The 20295-nt window shown below is 39.0% G+C and overlaps 1 protein-coding gene across 15 annotated transcripts in view; it reads left to right on the plus strand.

Moving 5' to 3' along the window:
• The window catches only part of LOC140546486 (neurexin-2-like), an 819352-nt gene that overhangs the window by 248127 nt on the left and 550930 nt on the right, over positions 1-20295 (plus strand). For 13 of the 15 annotated variants that reach the window (XM_072669790.1, XM_072669800.1, XM_072669797.1 and 10 more), the window contains exon 4: positions 4448-4477. The exons of the other annotated variants lie outside the window; for them this stretch is intronic. In XM_072669790.1, the coding sequence (XP_072525891.1) occupies positions 4448-4477 (30 nt within the window). The remainder of the gene's footprint in view (positions 1-4447; positions 4478-20295) is intronic. 15 annotated transcript variants of the gene reach the window in all.

Consider the following 20295-nt stretch of genomic DNA (forward strand, 5'->3'; position numbering starts at 1 on the left):
TGGTGCCAAATCTGTGAGTCACCAGTGTGACGCCAGCCAAGGCTCCTCTGAATGACAATAAATGACAGCATGTGGGAGCACTTCTTTAAATCTCACATGGATCCTGTTTTGAACTGCTAATTCAGTCATGCTGCAGCAGACACGCTTCTGAGGTAGATACCGACATTGTCCTGCAAAAACCTTGTATCTCCATTATTTTGAATGTCTTTATATTAAATCAAAATATCTGGACGAATGGACCAATGTTATTGAATCAAGGCGCCGATATGATATATTTTAGTTTACAGGATGCTGCCCATCAGAGGTGATGTTGCAGTGATGTTTTTTGGGCTTGTTTTTTGATATTGACATAAGACAATAAAGTATTATATTTACTAGTATATTGAGAGAATACACTATAGTGCAAGTAAATATGCCTTACAGTTACAGGTACAGGTACAGATGCAGCTACTACACTTTCTTTCTTCATGGGAACAGTCAAGAATAATTAAAGGAATTAGTGTGATGTACAGTTCCTGTAGTTCAGTTAATTTTTTAGTCATGAATAAACATTTCTTTGCTTTTAGAAAAAAAAAAAAAGATTTAACATTATTACACATAAAACTAATTAAAATATTTCATGACTTGGCCCTCATCCAGTTAGCACAATGTTCTGAATGTCTTCTTCTTTATGAGGAAACAAATGACATATTTTGTAATCAGTGTTAAGCAGTGCTACAGGACTCTAGTTTGGCAGTCGTTTCAGTCGTGCTGTGAGGCTCTGAGGGGTGTGAAAGCGACAGGGAGTTTCCTGCAATGCTTTTGGCTGCACCATACGCTCCTTTCTCTCCCATATGGCCAGCTCATCAGATCCTGCTACATCACTGGCTCCCTCCTTTGCTAAAGATGCCATTGCTAGTTCTGCTGAATCCAGTTCAAATACAGTATAGCAGTCGTAGTCTGTGCAGTTATTTCACAGCACTTTCAATGTAAAGTCTATTTCTAAACAAAAAGAATTCACATTGACACGTGGGGACTTGTCTCTGTGTCTTCGGCTGCTGGAGTTTGGCTACAGCCAGTCAGAACTATTTGTGCCTCTACTGCTTTAGCATATAATCATAGCCATTACATGCACATGTATAGAGACAGATAAAGCATTGAAATGACTATCCAGAAATGAAATCATTTAAAAAAATATTTTACATTATAAACATTACATAACATAACAGCCTTTTAAGCTTTAGCCCTAATGAAGTTCACTCTATTGAACACATCCTTAGTGGTAATTATTCAATTATATGAATAAATAGGCAAAACATAATACAATTAATAATACTAATAATACTAATAATTCTACTACTACTACTACTACTACTAATAATAATAATAATAATAATAATAATAATAATAAACATTGTAATGTCATGAATGGGATGTCAGTTGACAGTAAATATGTACAAGCATTCCTGATACAGTTAAGGCCTCGACATCCGGAGTTTTCTCAAAATTTGCATACTTCCTGCAGTTTTGTTTCCTGCTGTTGCTTATGTGCACTCCGGTACTGTGGGTGGCGTTATGACATTTTATGGTAATTTCCATGACTGCTAGAGGATTACTGCATGCTGTAAAGTGCTGCCTCTTTAGCCCCTACTGATGACATGCTTTGTCGTTTGGTGTGTTTGTGTGCAAGTTCGGGTTTGCTCAGCTAGCATGAGAGTGTGACATGGGTAATGGATAATCTGTATGATGTCTGTAGTTGTTTTTTTTCTCTGCAATTAAATTTTTTTCTTCTTCTCTGAAGCCAGGTGAATGGCGACTCCGCAAAACATTTACAGAGACCTTTAGCCTGTGAAACATCAAGAATAATATTGGAGAAATGCATTCATAGTACTCAAACCTGTGAAATGATTCAGAATGAGGAATCACCATCCTTAAATATCAGTTTAAGCAAGCGATCAAATACACTGGAATGCAATTTTCTTAACTTTCAGTGGAATTCCAAGTAATTTTGGACCATTTCTATTGTCCCACTAATCATGTAGTTTTGACACAATGTAAAGAACAACTGCCAGATTCACTTTATGTCAAAAATGGACCAAGCGTCTTGCAGGACAGTGACAAAAAGTACTTTCTTTCCTGCTTACCAAAGTTTACTGAACCATCCACAAGCACCTACTGGGGGTGGCAGTCTCTTTCTTTGATTTATGTGTGAAGGGTTTTGAAAGGTTTGCCCATATTAGACCGCAGGCCAGTCTTAATTTCCTTGGCCTCCAGTGTAATTTCCTTTAAGGCCCTTATCACACTCTGATAAGTCTGAGAAATGTTGAAATGCTGGATGAGTTCTGAACAAATCCAAAGAAATGCTCATACTATGAGAAGAGTGGATTTAGCTGTAAAGTTGGTTGTAGAGCTGCTTGCATTGAGCGATTTGATAGTAAACATGGTTGTTGGAGGATAAATGCTGGTTTTGTAGGTGCTCTTCTATGCATTGCTCCCACAAAACACAGCTATAAAAATTTTTGAATAAATAAATAGAACATTACTAAATACAAAGGTCCCACGACTGGTCCTGTTGCTATCACGCTAGTCTAAAACATAATAGGCCTTCTGCAGTTTTGATGCCATACGGAGTAGTTTTGTTGTGAATTGATGGCTGTGAGTAGGTGATTAAAAAAAGCTACTTCGGCATCTAAAATCACTTTTCTCAAATCCTTTCATGCCTCTCTTTCCGGTCCATTAGCACCTAGCTGCTAAAAGAGAATTTTTCATAACAATCTCAAAACACACCAACAACTCAAATGCATGAGTTGATAAAATGAGGTTGTTCTCTGATGATGCAGGGGTCTTTTTAATAATAGTATGACCTTAAAAAATGCTGAAATAGTCTAAACCTATAAAGAGTGATTTTCTTCTAAATAAAAAAGTTAAATAATACACCTGTGGAATATAGCCTAGAATGACATAGACTCTTTCTCATTCAAAGATGCTTCAAATAGTTCTTTGAGCAGTACCTCTGAGAAACACATTCAGCTCCAAGAACCGTGTTTGTAATAGAGACGTGGAAGTGTGGAGAACATTTTAAATTGGTAAAGATGGTTCTGTGAACATTTACAAGGTTCATCAAAGGCCACAGATCTTTAATACAAACATTGAGGACTCACCAATATCTTCCTAAGAATTGTCCTAAATTTGTTCTTCAATAAAAGTCTTTTTTTTGTATTTTTAAAGCGCAGAACTGATCACAGCTCTATTGTCCTCGTAAACCGAACAAATCCCCCCCCCCCAAAATGACAAATGTCAGAATCCTCTTGAAAAACTACAAGTGAGTTTTAAGAAGAAATTTCTGTTTAAGAATGGTTGGTGAATAAGGCCCTCAGTTCTTTGAGAGTCAAACGTGGTATCTGTGATCTGAGCAGTCAGTTTAAGTGATACAGTCATGACACAGTTCCACGTTGATGAAAAACCTACCACGGGAGTTTGTTCGGAATCGGTTTGGATCTGTGTCCATTTGTCTGCTTCACTTTATTTTTCTTTTCCTGGATGTCTGTAAGACTGATAATGGCTGGAAGGTGGTGTTTGTTTGGTTTCTAATGAGCGCACTTGCTGATGTAGGCTGATATGATGGATGACTTCCTTGCTGGTTTCATTGCGGTACAGGCTAAAAGCCACGTCTCAACCAGCTCAGCAACTCGGTTCAATATCTTTCTCACCCCCTGATGCCTTTCTGTGCCATTATGAGCGAATGCTTTCCTGGTTAGCGATTGCTCATCATTAATGCTGAACAGTTGAATAGCTGCGCGTTGTGGCCTTACTGTTGCTGTATTTACTTTTGGTTGGGTGTAATCTCATGGAACAAGTCTGGATGATTTCTGGATGATATTTCTTTCTTTCTTTTCTTTCATTTATTTTTTTCCTCACAGCTGCAGGATGGAATAATACCTTCCTAGGTTGGCAAAAATGCAGGAGTCCGCCCGTTTGACTTTATTTATTTATTATTCCTTATCTCTGCCCCCATTCTGCGGCAGTCATTGGCTTTACAAAGAGAGGTCATGTTAGATAGAAGCAGGTCGAGAACTCAGTTTAGATGGAGAAAGCTCCTACTGCCAAACAGTTATGTGTGTGTTCCATAAGTACTCTGGAGAAAAAAAAAAGCATTTGAGTGAGCAATGGCCTTCGGGGGTTGCGCCGAACGAAATGCTTTTTTTTTCTGTCCCCCACACCTCTTCTGAGAAGTGTTTGCTTGTGTTTTTTGGTTCTATTCTTCCGTTCTTTCTTTCTTTCCTTTTATTTTTTCAGTTCTTTTTTTATTTCTTTTTCTTTTGTTTCAACTCTGACATCCATGTCTGCCCCAGGATGTCTGTCACAAACTGCAGTCCAACGTTGTGACAATGCTTTTTTTCCCTTCCCGTGCCTTTTATGACCTTCTTTTTTCCTTTCTTTCTTTCTTTTTTCTGTTCTTTTCTTCAAGGTCTGGCGCACCTGACGTTAAACAACCAAGGTATGGGTTCGTTCTGTTTTGTCCCCCCGCACTTTTTTTGAGAGGGGAACGAAAGGCTCCTTCTCCTTCTTTGCCCAACCTTCTTCTTCTCCTCAGCTTTTCTACACAACGTCCTCCTTCCCAACCTCCTTCCCTTTTTTAGTTTTTCCTTTCCCTCCGTTCTTCCCTGTCTTACCTTTATTTTCCTCCCCCCCAACTCTCCCTACCTCTCCTACCTCATAACCCCCAATTAGTTTGTGCCCTCTACTTCCCTCCATCCCGTTGTGTTCCTTTTTTTTAAAATCCTTTTTGTTTCCGTTACTCCGCCATGTCCGTCACACTCTTGTCCTGTTCTCTGGCCTTTTCTCCTGAAGACCAGCCTTTGGCCGCAGCCCTCCCGACTAAAGGTAACGCTTTTCTCTGCTCCTCCTGGGTTGTGAAAGTGTTTGAAATGATGATGTGCTGTGAAATGTCACCCCGCTGCTGAACTGCTGCTGCCCAACATCATTGAACTGAAGGACAAGTGTTTGTGTCTAGAATGCACAGAGTTTGTAAAAAAACTTCTCTGTTGTCATTCTCATTGTTTGGCATTCTGGTCTTAGAGAGGTTACGGCAGTTTCTTCCAAGGTTTTAGAGCCATTTTAAGCAGGGCTTACATAGTCCTAGAGCTTCACAAGAACAGCTACAAGAGCTTTCAGTCAATGCAAATGTACACCGAACTGGTTCTGAGTCTCTGTCAATCTTTTTTTTTTGGTTCAATGTGTGCTGAGATGTGTGCTAATGCTAACCTGAAGGGTTTCCTGTGTGCTGCTGTGTTGCTGTGCTAACGCTTACCTGAAAGGTTTCTTGTGTGCTGCTGCTGTGCTAATGCTAACGCTTACCTGAAATGTAAAAGTCTGACAATCTTTTCCTGAACAAGCTCACCGTTAAGCCGGAGAACATGCTGCGTGAGGTTTTTCCGGGTTTCATTCCTCCCTTTCCTGAGTGCGTGTCATACCCTGACCTTTATCTCTGATGTTGATCCACAAGCTGGCTTGTATGCCAGCCCCTCGCTGGGCGTCTCCTGTAGCGACAAGGTCACAGAGGGTCATGTGTAAGAGAGAAGAATTGGCGGGGGAAAAAGATGACCTTTCACTAAACTAACTCTCTCTCTCTCTCTCTCTCTCTCTCTCTGGCTCTGAAATTAGAGGGCTATACCATCTACTCCTCCTTCATCAGACCTTTTAAACCCCTGCCCCCTCACTTCTTTTTTTTCTTCCTTTTTTTCCTTTTTTTTTTTCTTCAAGTCCGTAACCTAGAGAATGTGTTAGCAGAAATCTGGGATGGATCTAGAAAGTCACTTTTGTTACAAAATGCACACACACACACACACACACACACACATATATATATATATATATATATATATATATATATATATATATATATATATAATATAATATATATATATAAATTTCATGCTGCTAGCCATTGTCAGCCAGGCCCCTGAGAGTACCAGGGTGGGTAGAGGGCCTCTTCACCCCACACTCTAGTGCAACGCTGACTGGCACTGGCGTCAGACAGTGCTGCTTGCCCAGTGACGTTGCATTGGTGGTAGTTTGGAAAAAGAGGCAATTGCTGGCTAACAGTGCCAGATTAGGCATGTGATTAGGTGTATTCAGGCTCCTGGACTTTGATGTCAAGGAGAAAGGAAAAGGGACAAAAGCAGTGAGGGAGGTTCACACTAAATTAGAAAGCACATATCACAACTTCTCCATGTTTAAACAAAGTGCTAAAGATGCATCCAAATGCAGCCACAGGATGGCCTGTCTGCAGTGCCAAAGGAAAACCAAAGAAGTGTCTGTGGCCAAGTAGTGTGCCCTTTTACAGCAAGCTCTAACTAAATAAGGCACTAGGCCTTATAACTGCCTAAAAACCTAATTGTCATTGGCTATTAACAGGATCCATTCAGATTGAGCCACTGAGCAGTACACACTACAAGATTACACTCTGAGTCAGGTTGAAAAAAAAATCTAATGTTTTATGTCCTCCAACTGGTCTGAAATGTGATCAGGAGGCCTCTCACACACTCCTTGATTCTCTGTCCAACTGTTGGCTCCAACTAACGAAAAATCTGCAGACACGTAGTATTTCCCCAGCTTATACTAATACACACCAAATCAGTGCAAAATGGGTCTACATTGTTAGAGAAATTACTGTTTTAACCTAAATTTGTAAAAAAAAAAACTGTATCCTACTAAATTAGATGAGAGAAATATGTAATGGGAGAATCCCCCATCTAAATTGAGAAACACTACTTGACTTTTGTGTCTCTGGGAAGACATGATCGTGACACTGCATTAAAACTAACCCCACTGTGTGGAGGCTGTGCTTTATCTGGGCTACATTTATCTTGGCTTACATTACATAATTGCAGGCACCAAGTGTGGCATTTAAGTAGGATTTATGCAATTTGAAAAAAAAAGACACTTTTGTCTTCCAAAATATGCTTAAAATTAACATGTGACTTTGCCACCAGGCATGCTTTACTTAGACCTGCTTAATTGTCTAAAAACACTTGTCAAACTGGACATTTCAGGGCCCATTTCTAAAAAGCTTTTAGCCAAAGTGAAACCTTAGTTACTGTTACTCTGGTCCTCCATGTCTACCATGCTCAGATTCCTTCATTGCAATTCAGCGGTGCATCTCACTCTAACCTTTGCCCCAAAATCCTTTATATTACTTCCTCTTCTTTCTGTGTATTTACTCTCAGGAACGCATCAGCTGTTTACCTGCCTGCTGTGTGCTCCACCAAAAGACCAAAGCAGTGAGAAGATAATTGGCCACGCTGGAGGAATTGGATATTAGGAATTAAGGCCGTTTTCCTATTTCTTGTCCCCCTGGATCCACATGTTGACCCTTTCATTAGCCACTGGGCCGTTAGGATAGTCTGAACCTGAGTTGTTATTCCAAACCACACCATCTTGATGTCTGCCAGGCTTAAGGCGTGGCTGTGCATCTCAGAAAGGTTTAAATGAGTTGTGGAAATAACGGGTGAACTACTACAGTTTTAAAGTTGCAGGAGGTTAAAATAATTATACTTTTATTTGGGAGATGTGGTAACCAAAACCCAATGTCTGCTAAACTTCATTATGTTAATGTGGGTTGGTTGTTAAGTTGTTGTTAAGTAATCAAAATTAAACATCTGTCTAACGTCAGGGCCTTTTCAACTACCTTTTCAACTAAAATCTGTCCGACTGCCGTCAAATTGATGTCTGGTGCCTGCTTGGATAGAGCACCTTATATAACTAATCAATTCTTTGAAGACAGGAAAAATGGGCAAGCATAATGATCTAAACCACTTTGACAAGGGCTAGATGACTGATTCAGAACATCTTCAAAACATGTCAAAACACCTGCTTGTCTTGTGGGGTGTTCCCGGTTTGCAGTATGTCTGTACATACCAAAAGTGGTTCAAGGTGAACCGGGCACCTAAAACTCATTGATTCGATTCATGGAGATCCCACTTCACAACTAATAGGACTTAAAGGATCTTCTGCTAACGTCTTGGTTGGTGCCAGATACCACAGGATGCCTTCAGAGGTCTTGTGAAGTGCATGCCTCGAATGGTCAGATCTGCTCCAGAGGCACAGGCAAAAGGGGGACCTGCTCAGTGTTAGGCGGGTGGTGCTAATGTAAGAGCTGATTGGTGTATTTCTGCTTGAACTAACATTGCAGATTTGACTGTGTGAAAAAAAAAATCAGCAGTCCAGGTGGAACAAATCATCGTAGAATTAACATAACTTATGGGATCAGTACTTTGTTTAATCATAAACTGGACGCGCTCTCGGCATTGATCGGCCATATGTAAAACGACTACAGTGGTTGGACACAATGGACCAACAGCAAAGACTGCTTTGAAGCGTGCAATCAATAAACCTATTTGGCTCTAGAATAAAGTGAAGGGGCTTAAAGTGAATGACATGGTTTTCGATTGAAGGTTGAGCCTTAGTTCATATATATATATATATATATATATATATATATATATATATATATATATATATATATATTTATTTATTTATTTATTTATTTTCTCTTCACAATCATTCTCACAACAGTTATATATGCGTGTGTGTATGGGCAGGGATTATGTGTGTGTGTGTGTGGGGGGGGGCTTTTTGCACATCACAGTTACACACAGACACATGCACACACAGAAGAAAATCGATGCTTCATGCTTCACAAAGCCTGTCCTTGGTGAGCATGAAGGGTGAAGCTGAAGCATCAGAGAGCTGATCTGTATCTGTCCCTGCTTTAACCCCACCAGCACCACCACCACCCCACACACACCCCTAAAATGTGTTTCGTTTTCTCCTTTTCTTCCTCCCTTTTCATGCCCTACTCTCCCTCTGTCTTTCTGTCTATGTCCTACTCCATCCTTTTTGGTGTTTTTCTCAACCCTCTAGGCCAAGGGTGGGGAACCAAGGGCTGGATTCCAGCACAGTTTTTTTTTTTTTATTTCTCTGCTTTAACACACCAACTAAACCTGGCAATTAACAGGTGAGCTGAATTAGGTGTGCTTGAAAACTTGTGAAGACTCTGCAGGAATCCGGCCCTCCAGAACCGGAATTCCCCATCCCTGTTGGGTTCATGCTTTTGTGACGTTTTCTTCATTTGATCAGGTTTTGGTTTTGGTTTCACATTGTAGTTTAGCACTAGTGCACTAGGCATCACCTGTCATCTACAACAAATCCTGACCTTCAGTGAATAGTGTTTTCTGAATAAGTCATGAAGCTAAAATTAGCTCCTTCACCAGCTACTTCTTTTTTTTTTTTTAGCATATTCCATTTAATGTTAGGTAATGCAGCTGTTGTATAGGTGCCTGGATGTAACCCATGCACCTTTTACAGTGGAAGGTAAAGTTTGAACAAGAAGCAGGCAAATGACATGCTGATGTAAACATGTGACGGATACACTCTGGGAAAATAAATACATTTGCGAAGGTATATATGGGTAGCAGTGAAGCATCTAAATACACAGATTTAGTGTTGATCTGTTACATCAAGTAGAATTAATATCTTACTTTCATTAAAAAAAAAAAAAAACCTAACCCAGCCCTAACCAAAACCTAACCCTAACTATGGTCCTAATCCTAATGTTAACCTCAAACCACAACTTAATCCAAATCCTCATTCTGGCCCTAGTACTAATCTTAACCTTAGTCTAAAATCTAATCCTAACCCTCATCCTGGCCCTAGCCCTGGTCCTAATCTTAATCTCAACCCAAAACCTAATCCTAACCCTCCTCCTGCCCCTAATCCTAATCTTAACCTTAACTTGCAACTTAATCCTAACCCTCACCGTGGCCCTAATCCTAACCTTTAACCTTAGCCTAAAACCTAATCCTTACCCCTATCCTGGACCTAACCATTCAGTAGTTGTACTGTTACATCAAATTTTACTTCCATTAAACAAAACCTAACCCAGCCCCACCCAAAACCTAACCCTAACTATGGTCCTAACTCTTATCCTGGCCCTAGTCTTAACCTCATCCCAAAACCTAATTCTAACCCTCATCTGGGCCCTAACCCTAACCTGACTGGTGTCTCCAGCAGGTCAATAGCAGCTAGTTGAGGATGTTGAGATGGTCTGGGTTAGAACTGTTAGATGATTGGCAGTTTATCAGGTGAACATCTACAGATCTGAACTTGGACTCTCCAAACAAAGCTAAGAAGAGCTGAATTCAGTAGACATCGTCAGTACAAGTCTCTTGATGATTTACTGAATATTCAGATGCTGCTACATCACTAAACTTCTGTTAACTGGTTACTGAGTCTGATGAATTTGTATTATTATTGTATTATGTATTATATTAAAATAGCTCCTTAACAAAAGTGTTTTTTAAAAATGAAAATGATGCCATTTTCGCTAAACAGTGTTATTTTAATTATAGCTCATATTTATTAGTAAATATCATTGTGCAGCAGATTGGAAAACCTTCATCAACAAACTTTTCTGTCTTTAATTTGTGAATTATTTAAACCCAGCTGGTTTGTAAGCCATGGGTTACTGTGTTTCTATATTAGATACAGAGATTTGAAACATGGAGCTAACTGTCCGTGGAGGGGAAATTATTCACAGGAAATAAACATATTTTTCAAAAACAATATACATCACAATTATTGGTATCTCCAGACATTCTAGTGAATAAAATGTTACTGATGTAACTGTCAACTTTGTAAAGGTCAGACAGTACACAAATAAGTTATTGACCTTCAGAAGTCAGGCTTCTTTCACAAGTCTGCGAAAATTCCCCTGATGCCTGGCTGTCTCCTTTATTAGGGCGTAAATTAGAAAATGAATCTGTGATGAACCTGCATAGAAGAAAACAAGTGTGCAGGAGGCAAAACTTTTTTCCAAGGATCACAGATGGACAGGATTTGGTTGGTCTCTGGGGGGCACAGAGTCTCAACAAATATGACTGGACACCAACTTCCTGCCAAGATTCTCTGTGGAAAACTTGCCAGAAGAAAACCTCTGCTGATTTCTTTTGAAGGTAGTGGTAAATGGTCGGATGGGACAATAATAGAGATTCTTTGCAACAAGCAGTAGAGGTGGTTAGGCTTAAGCATTTGACATTTGAGATCATTCTTGACTCATCAGATCACCAGGTCATTTATCTATCATTTCTTAATGTTTTTGTGCATTTTATTTTTTATCTGGATGGACGTTTTGAAAAGAGCAACTGGGAGAAAACTCATGTTCTTCATATGTTCCTTTAAAATGCACAGTATGAGCTAAACACTCAAAATATGCAATTTGCTTAAAACTTGTACAAATATGATGGTTTTGCTTAATATGTTAATACATAGATTGATGCAAAGGTTTGGGGATCTCAAAATACTGTATCTACTACTCTAAATAGTTAAGTGAACAGAAGGTGTGATGTTGAAGATTTTAAGGAAGATCAGTGTATTATTTTTCTTTTCATACACATTTACAGTGACTAAAGGACAGAAACACTATTCAGCTGGTGCGCTTTTCAACCGTGCATCGGCCCCAGTTCGTAAAGAGGCAGTGGCTGGTTGCACATGGGTTGGAAGAGGCATGTGTCAGCCCTTACCTGCACAGTGTTGAGAGTATTACATGTGATAGGGGAGAGTACTAACGAGTGGGTCGAGTAATGAAAAGAACACCTGAACAACTGTTAAGCACAGGGGTGGATTGGTTCTGCTTCTGGCTTGTGTTGCAGCCAGTGGCATGGGAACATTTCACTGGTAGAAGGAAGAGTGGATCAAATTCTAGCAAATTCTGGAAGCAAACATTATGCCATCTTTTAAAAAAAGAAGATGATGGCTTCTGTAGCAGGATACTGATCCTAAACACACATGAAAAGTATAAGGGACAATCTCAAGAGGTGCAAGGTGTTATAGTGACCTGACCCCTGACCTAAACATCCTGAAAAATCTGTGGCTCGACCTCAGAAGAGGACTACAGTGAGATGGACCAGCATTCTGACAGACCAAGATGCCTTTTGCAAGAAAGAAAGGGCGAAATTCCTTCAAACGAGAAGTGGAATAGGGGTGTGTTTCAAGCAAATTGCATCATTTAGGTGTTTATTTCATGCTGCAAAGTTTAAATGGACATTTAACAGACAGCAGAATTAAACGCACTTGTTTGCCACATACAAATGGCCTCCAGCTACTGTACCCTCAGCCTTCTGTTCTGAATCAGGATAATTAATGAATGCTTTTAAATGAAAAAAAGTCATTGATACTTTTAAATAGCATGTAATGGACTGTCTCAGAGTGCTTTCATTTGCAGGTCTGTGGCCTTGTAAGAGTAGAGTGTGTTCTCAAAAGAAGCATAGAAGAAGAAACGGTGTCAGTGGCCATTTCTCCTCAAATATCACAAGGAACGTTTAATTAATAGTGAAACTGCAGGAGAAACGTTTCATTCGTCAACTGCACATCAGTGGCCACCTGTTACATGGAAGCATGGGCACACACACATACACAAACACACACACACACACACACCTGTCACAATGCCCGATGGCGGATAGCCAAAAACAGAGCAGCTTTCTCTCTCCTATTAAGCAGCCTAATTTAACAGGGGCAGGAGCAGACTAATCCAAAACCAACTGTTCTGTCAGCTGGCCACACAAACCTCATGCAGAACCAAACTCAAGACTGGATTCAGCCATCAGTTTGTGCTTGTGAAATGTTTGGGTTGTATTTCTGTGCATTTACCAGAAATACGGAAACCTAACTGGTTGGATCAGTGTAGAATTTAGTGTTTTCATGTTCAATTCAGGATTCAATTCAAAATTTGTTATTTTATTGCTGTGTTATACTTTTAGCAATATGATGCCAAATAAAGAAAGAAGTAAAATAATAAAAAATAAAAACGAGGACAATATTCATATTTCTTATTTTGAATTGAGAGATGAAATGATTTAGTTGAGAATACAGAATCAAAAGTACAGAAAACAATCCCTTATTTGTTGCATCAGATGAAGTAATAAACAAACAAGCAACTAAATAAATAAATAAAACACAATTTTGTAATTGACATAAAAGTAGTGATTGAATAAATGAATACATACATATTTTATATTACTTTTGTGTTTGATACATAAGCTGCATATATTTTATTTATTTAGTTAGTTTATTAAAGTTTGAAATAGTAAATGTGTAATATATTGTTGTTGTTATTTATATATTCTTCAATTCTTATTTGGGCTAATTAATGATGAAATGATCACACTGATATTGAAGTACTCAAAAATGAGACACATTTGGTTTTAAATAATTTAAATATTTAATCATTCATTCATTCATTCATTCATTCATTCATTCGTTCTCTCTCTCTCTCTCTCTCTCTCTCTCTCTCTCTCTCTCTCTCTCTCTCTCTCTCTCTCTCTCTCTCCCTCTCTCTCTCTCTCTCTCTAAGATGAAAGGTCCTGCTAACCTGTCATCCTAAACGGATGCAGCGGAAGCTGTGAATGAGCTAATAGATTATTTTGTCTCAGATTACATGCTCCAGCCATCATTCCACATGATGATTGTATGGATGGATGGAGTTCCAAAGCACTACATTCACAAAGTCAGATCATATAACCTATAGCACTGTTGTCTGGAGTATGATAATATACATGAGATGGGTGGGGAATGTATATGGTGAGGTGACAGTGCTATGCTAACCTTGTGTGTTTGTGTGTGTGTGTGTGTGTGTGTGTGTGTGTGTGTGTGTGTGAGAGAGAGAGAGAGAGAGAGAGAAAGGTGTTTTGAAAGGCCGGTCACGGAGTGCTATTGGCAGCTTCACTTAGAGAAACTGACAGAACAAATCATACTCAATCAAGACTCCCACACCGCATACACACACACATACACATGCATATGCATTTAGGGTAAGACTTCTACTGAAAGTGCAAAATACTGACTGAGTAGAAGTCAGATCTCATTGCTGTACTTCTTTACAAAACATCTTCCAAAAGGCAGTAAAACAGCAACAGCAAAACATCTCTCACAGAGACGTCTCGCATTCCAGCACTTTTCACTTAACAGCCTAACCCTCTGAAAGATGCTTTCAGCTGACGATGCAGAAATTGAAATGTTACAAAGACCTTTTAACCCATGTAGATTTACTGTCTATCATAAACTATAGAAACTATAAAGCCATTCTGATTGGTCACAAAATCAGGACGGCATATCCTTAATGTAATTCTGGCTAGTCTTATGTTTTCATTGGTTTACATAGAATTTAACTCTCTTATCTACTATCCAGTTACAGATACATGTAGTTATTTTTTAGATATCTACGATGTAATTACGGCAAAGAGTAAAAACTCTAGAGATAAAACTGCACATATCTGTACATATTACTTCTAGACAAAATTAAATGAGAGATATCTTGAATTAGCATTTAGTATATGTGGACCTGGACATTTTATTAGAATTATATTGCAAATGTACAGAATCACACTTTTGCTAGAAACAGAAGTAATAAATGTAGCTATATAACTGAAGTTTGTATTAGTAAACATGTAATTATAGATAAGAACGTGAAATTAAATATAAATCAGTGATAACACATGGCTACTAAGAGTTACATGAAGGATATGTCATTCTGGTAATGTGACTAGTCAGAATGGCTTCATGGATTGGTGGATCTGATATATTTACTGATCTCTAAAAGTTTCTACTAGTATAATTGCATTACAGAGATCCTGGATTTGAGTTTTTACTAGTAAAAAATATGTGTGATTTTAGGATAGGAAAACTGCTTTAGGAAAACTGCTTTCCATAGGCATTCAATCTTCTTTTTCTTCTTCTTCTTCTTATTATTATTATTGCTAGAAGTAATATAAGGGGGGGGGGCATTAAAATGATGACGTGTTTTAAACACAATTTCCAAAGTGTAATAAAACAAAATATATAAAAATAGGACACCCCAAATTTATTACTACCTGTCTTACTAAACCCTTAGACATTTATGGTAACTCTTATGCTGACCCTTATGCTTTCTGTTTGGTGTTGGAGAGAGCTCCGAGGTCATGTTACAGCTTCCATGGGCCAAGACTTAACTTAACAATTAATATTAAAAATACTAAACTGGGTTGATTTTATCAGAATGGAAAGATGAGAACAAGACAGCTATCTTGATCACCAAGAAGATGGGAGCATGCTGCGACTGTAGCAAGACTTACATGATTTTATTCTGATTCTGACATAATTTAATTCAGACTTTTCATTCTGAAAAGTTGTTGGTCCTTCAAAGAGAAGGTTGTAGTTGCCGATGAGTCTGGGAAGGGATTTCAAAAGATTACAGAAGAACAATTCAACAATTCACAAAATTCACAATCAGCTGTCTCCCCAGGCCTCTAAATCACTACATGGCCAGGTCAGGACGTCCCAGCAATTTCAGCCCAAGTGCAGACCACAAGATGCTTAAAAAAGTCTTTAACAATCCTCTCTCTGCCAAGGTACAGCATCTTCCATCAGAAAGAGAGCAAACAAGTTTGATTTTCATGGGATGTGTGAAATTGCAGAGTTTGAAAACCTCCCATAAATAATTATAGGCATTTTAAGTATTTCATAGTAAAATCTTTTAGTGAATTTTAATTTCATTATTGTTTAAATAAAGATAAAATGTTCATATGTTTAAATATCTTAAACAAGATAAATATCTGAGTGGCCCAGCAGTCTAATGCCCCTATGGCACGGGCCCAGGCTGAAAGGGCACAATTGGCCATGCTCTCTCTATGGATGGAAAGATAGTGCTCTCTCCCTTCATCACTCCTAAAGTGATGTTGGCCAGCACAGGCATCTGTTAGCTGGTGCGGTTGATCTGGAGACCCTCCGAGCGTGTCGGCTGCCTGGCAATGCCGCATCAGGCGCAGTTTGAAAAGAGACGGTTGCTGGCTTCGTATTTATCGGAGGAGACATGTGTTAGGTCCTTACTCACCTAGTGTTGAGAGCTTCACTATTGCTACCAACAGCACTGTCAAAATTGGCGCTACTAAAATTGGGATGAAAATGGGACAAAACATATTTATATGTACTGTATATATAAAAAGAGAAAAAGTCATGTGACTATACCTTTTGGATTAATATTGAATCCGTCTTTAAAATGTGGGACAAATCTACGTGTGAGAAGTTAAGGTTTCCAACCCTGGGCTATTTCTTTTTTTCTCTCCTTCTGTTTTAATTGAATAAGCCTGTTTACCCCCTCCAGTCCTTCCGCCTTAAAGTTATATCCTCACACTGCATCCGTGGCGGCTTTCTTCTCGGATTTCTGCATACCATAATTAAGGTCGGGAAAGGCGCCTGGTAGATATGGGTCATCGGGGTCGGTGTCTTGGGCTGATTGCTTGACTGATGCCAGTTGGGCTTCGCCGCAGCCGGTCCGCGGGCCATTAATTACAGGGTGAAAGTGGGGTGACCCAGTATGAGGAGAAATACTTCACTGCTGCTTTTCTCTCCCTCATCTTTGCCCTCAAAATGACAGATAAAGTGCTGAGAGGGAACTAGAGGCTGTTTCTGAGGGACCCCTTGTGGGACACATTGAGGGGGGGGATTACTGTTCAGTGGACTGTTTATCAGTTAAGGCCAAAAGGTCTGCTGTAAACAGCATGATACTAAAACTCTGCATGCTATTATACACCTTTATACCATGTATACTACCCAACTGATATGAAGAACTCTGCCCCCTATGGCGATCTACACACACACACAATCACACACAATCACACACACACACACAAATAATCGTGTTTGGACATTTACATACACTCTTTATTGAAATATTGTGCTGTCAGTTTCTTTGTGGGCCAGAGTGAGTTGCAACATACACTACATGTACAAAAGTATTGGGACACATGCTCATTCATTGTTTCTTCAAAATCAATGGAATTTAAAACAATACCCAAACTCCCCAACTCATCCCGTAGTCTCACTGCTCCACAGCTCAATGCTGGGGGGCTTTATACCCTTCCAGACCATGTCTAGCATTAGGCATCATGCATAGGTTAATGGTTATGTACATTGGCAGTCATTCTCTACAGGTTCTAGACTGTGTGTGCATTTGCACATCTATGTCAGCAATGGGAGCAATGTAAAGTAGCTAAATGCCTTTTATTAGAGGGGTGTCATATATGTAATGGGTTGGACAGACAACTGATGTGAATATAATATTAATAGTGCTGCATTGATTTAATTGCTATCTTACACCCTGCTAAAAATCTATTTTCACACCTTTCGCCTACATCATTTAAATAGCAGCAGTGCCTGTGAATATTTCTACGGTGATGGGCGTCTCGAAATGAGGTGTGTTCAGGTAAAATGTTGGCAACAGAATACACAGGCGCACCACTGACTGAGAACAACCTAGACAGACATCAACAGTCAGATGTTCATTGCTATCTTGGCAGTGAATTGTGAACACAGGCACGTGCCCATTTGTGGGTACATCCCTGCTTTACACCATTGAAATCCGCCACCTGAAAAGACCACACCTGGCTCTTAAAGGGAATGGCGAATAGCACACTGATTGGTTTATTGCATGTTATGCCTAAAACACACCCATGATAAATTAAGAGACTTAGTACATGTCTTTTGTGCATTTTGGGCCGCGCAAGGCGCACTTTCCCCATCGTTATGATAGCAAAGACACTCTGACACGCCCTAAATCAAGCTGCACGGTGCACAGTTGACGGCTCACCAAAAGACCCCCATGGTGTTTTTTTGCAAGAGCAAGTGAGCTTTTTTTCTTTCTGCAGCTTTTCACTTTACAGTACAAAGAAGACTTTTAGCCCAGAGGAATTCCACTGTCCAAATAAATGTGTCTATTAAAACAAACATAGCCGGGAGATTACCATTTAGATGATTTACTAAATCAACAAAATACAAACTTAATTAGTGTTCCAGTCATTTGAAATGGTTACAGCAAACATTCTGAGCAAACTCCAGTTTAGCAAGATTTAAATACACATAAATAAGAGCTAAAACTGTCAATAATAAATAAATAAATAAATAAATAACATGAAAAAAGGCAATTTCAGGAATTTAATTTACTGTTTTTACTGTTTTTTTTTTTTCTTTTCTTTTTTCCAGACCATGCAAACATTTAAACCTGGTATGCCTATGGGTAGGAGTGTAAACGCCATGGTCACACTGTAGTTACGGCAGAAATAAAAGCAGGTGAACTGATAGATCTCCATTTGCACATAATGAGCAGGAAATAGAGCTGAGAATTGAGAACTGAGAATGCCCTTCATACATATACAGTCCTGTAAAAGAAAAGGACACCCCATGAACCAGCTTTGTCCTCAATAAATCATTTGTGTCTTTTCCCAGACTTATAAGCATATCACACATTTCAACAATCAAGAGCAAACCCAACTAAATGCCTGAGGTTTAAATGAGACAGTCTCCACCAGAATCCCCTCTAACCATGTTCTAATCATCTGCAGCTGATGCTCTGCACCCAATTCTAATTGTTGGCGTTATAAAATAATAAATGTGGGGGTGATTTAACTTTCTGTCTCACAAAAAACTGCATTTTTATTAATGGCATTTCTTCAGGTTTTCAGAGTGCCCTAATGTCTTTCACATGACTGGGTCTAACAGATGCTCTATACAGGATCTCTACAGGTTGGGAAGAACAGTGTTAAGCAGGAACATTCATCGGATGTTAGTGTGGCATTGAACATGTAGACCTTTTTCTTGAGTGTCAGCTCACCTGCCATTAGAGTCTAATTAGTGTGAGTTCATTCTCTCTGGAGGATTCCAATCACAGACCTAATTAAGACTTTCACTTTCTGTCAGTCTTCCTCTCTCTCTCTTTGTCACACATACTCTGTTTTCCTCTCGATTTCTATTAACCATTCTCTATTTCTGACTTTTTCTCTCCGCTTATTTTTATACAGTCTGTTCATTTTCTTCCTTTGTTTTTTTCTTTTAGTTTTTTTCTTTTTCTTTCTTTCTTTCTTTCTTTTTTTCTTTCTCTCTTTCAGTTTTTCCTTCTTCACTCTGTCAATTCTTATTTCTTGCTGCTTGTTTCTGCTTTTTTTCGTACTTTCTCTTTTTCTTTCTTTAGATTTTTTTCTAATAGTTTTTTCAGTTTTTGTTTTTTCATTCTTTGTTTTTTATTTCTTTCGTTTTTTTCTTTTTCTTTCTTTCTGCTTGTATTTCTTTCTTTCTCTTTTGTCTTTTTTCTTTCTTTCTGTTTCTCTCTCTCTCTCTCTCGCTCTCTCTTGCTATTTGACAACAAGAGGAAACCTCATGCAAATATTTAACAGTGCGCTGTGATTGTGCGCACTGATCATGTCTGACATTTACAGCTAATCTTCTAGTCACAGCATCGCTGCTAATCTAACAGTAATGTAGAGCAAATGAAATATGATAAGGTTTGAACCCAGGAAAATAATCAGGCAACACAAAAACCCACAATACAAATAGCAGCGTTCAAACTCTCATGTTGCTTATTAATTAAGTGTAATAAGCTTATTTTCACATGGGATCTCCTCGAACAATGACCCAGAATAAATTAAACTGCCAGCAAGCGTTCTGTTTGGAACATCTTGCTTCGTTTGGACCAGACTTAATGTGTGTCAGAAAAATAGCCCAGGCTTTCTTTAGGCGCATTCTCAAATGAAATTAGTTTCCCTGGCATGCTTCCTGGAGCCCTGGGTGATATTCCATATTTAACAACAAACACAGTCATCCTTTCACGACATGGTTGGCGGGACGTTACACTGCAAATTAGATTAATTTGCATTATTGTTTTCCCTGCTAGTTTGATGTGTCCATTCTAGACCAAGGCCAAGTCCAGCTCTTGTTTAGGGAGGAGAATCAATTTAGGACATGTTTACTCTGTAGACCTTAGAACCTAATTTAATTAGAAACATCTGATGTATAAGTGAACTTTATATGTTGCTGTAGTTTATCAACTATCTACCATCAGTTGAAAGGGCCCGGCATGTACTTTTAAAAAGAAAAATTAAAGGTGCTACAAAGAGTTATTTGAGCGATGTCTAAGAAGAACCATTTTTTGTAGAAGAGCTTTACAAAAGACTAAAATGGTCGCTCAAAGAAACCTTTGTGTACGACCACTACTGACCAGATGTTAGGGACTTAGCTTAGACGGCTATTGCAGCTGGAGAATAATCTGTGGCACAGTGGTTGAGAGTCTCAGGCACAGGTACAGTGGTGTTGGTAGGTTTCTAACAGCAGTCAGAGTCACTTCAAGGTTGAGAGGGTTGAGAAGTCCACCTTCCAAAAATGCCCAGCCATGAGCAGATCTGTGGTCAGAACCTGGTGGCTAATGAAAGGCTAGAAGATGGGCAACAAAAA

Source organism: Salminus brasiliensis, chromosome 24 (assembly GCF_030463535.1).
Source record: "Salminus brasiliensis chromosome 24, fSalBra1.hap2, whole genome shotgun sequence".
NCBI lineage: Eukaryota > Metazoa > Chordata > Actinopteri > Characiformes > Bryconidae > Salminus > Salminus brasiliensis.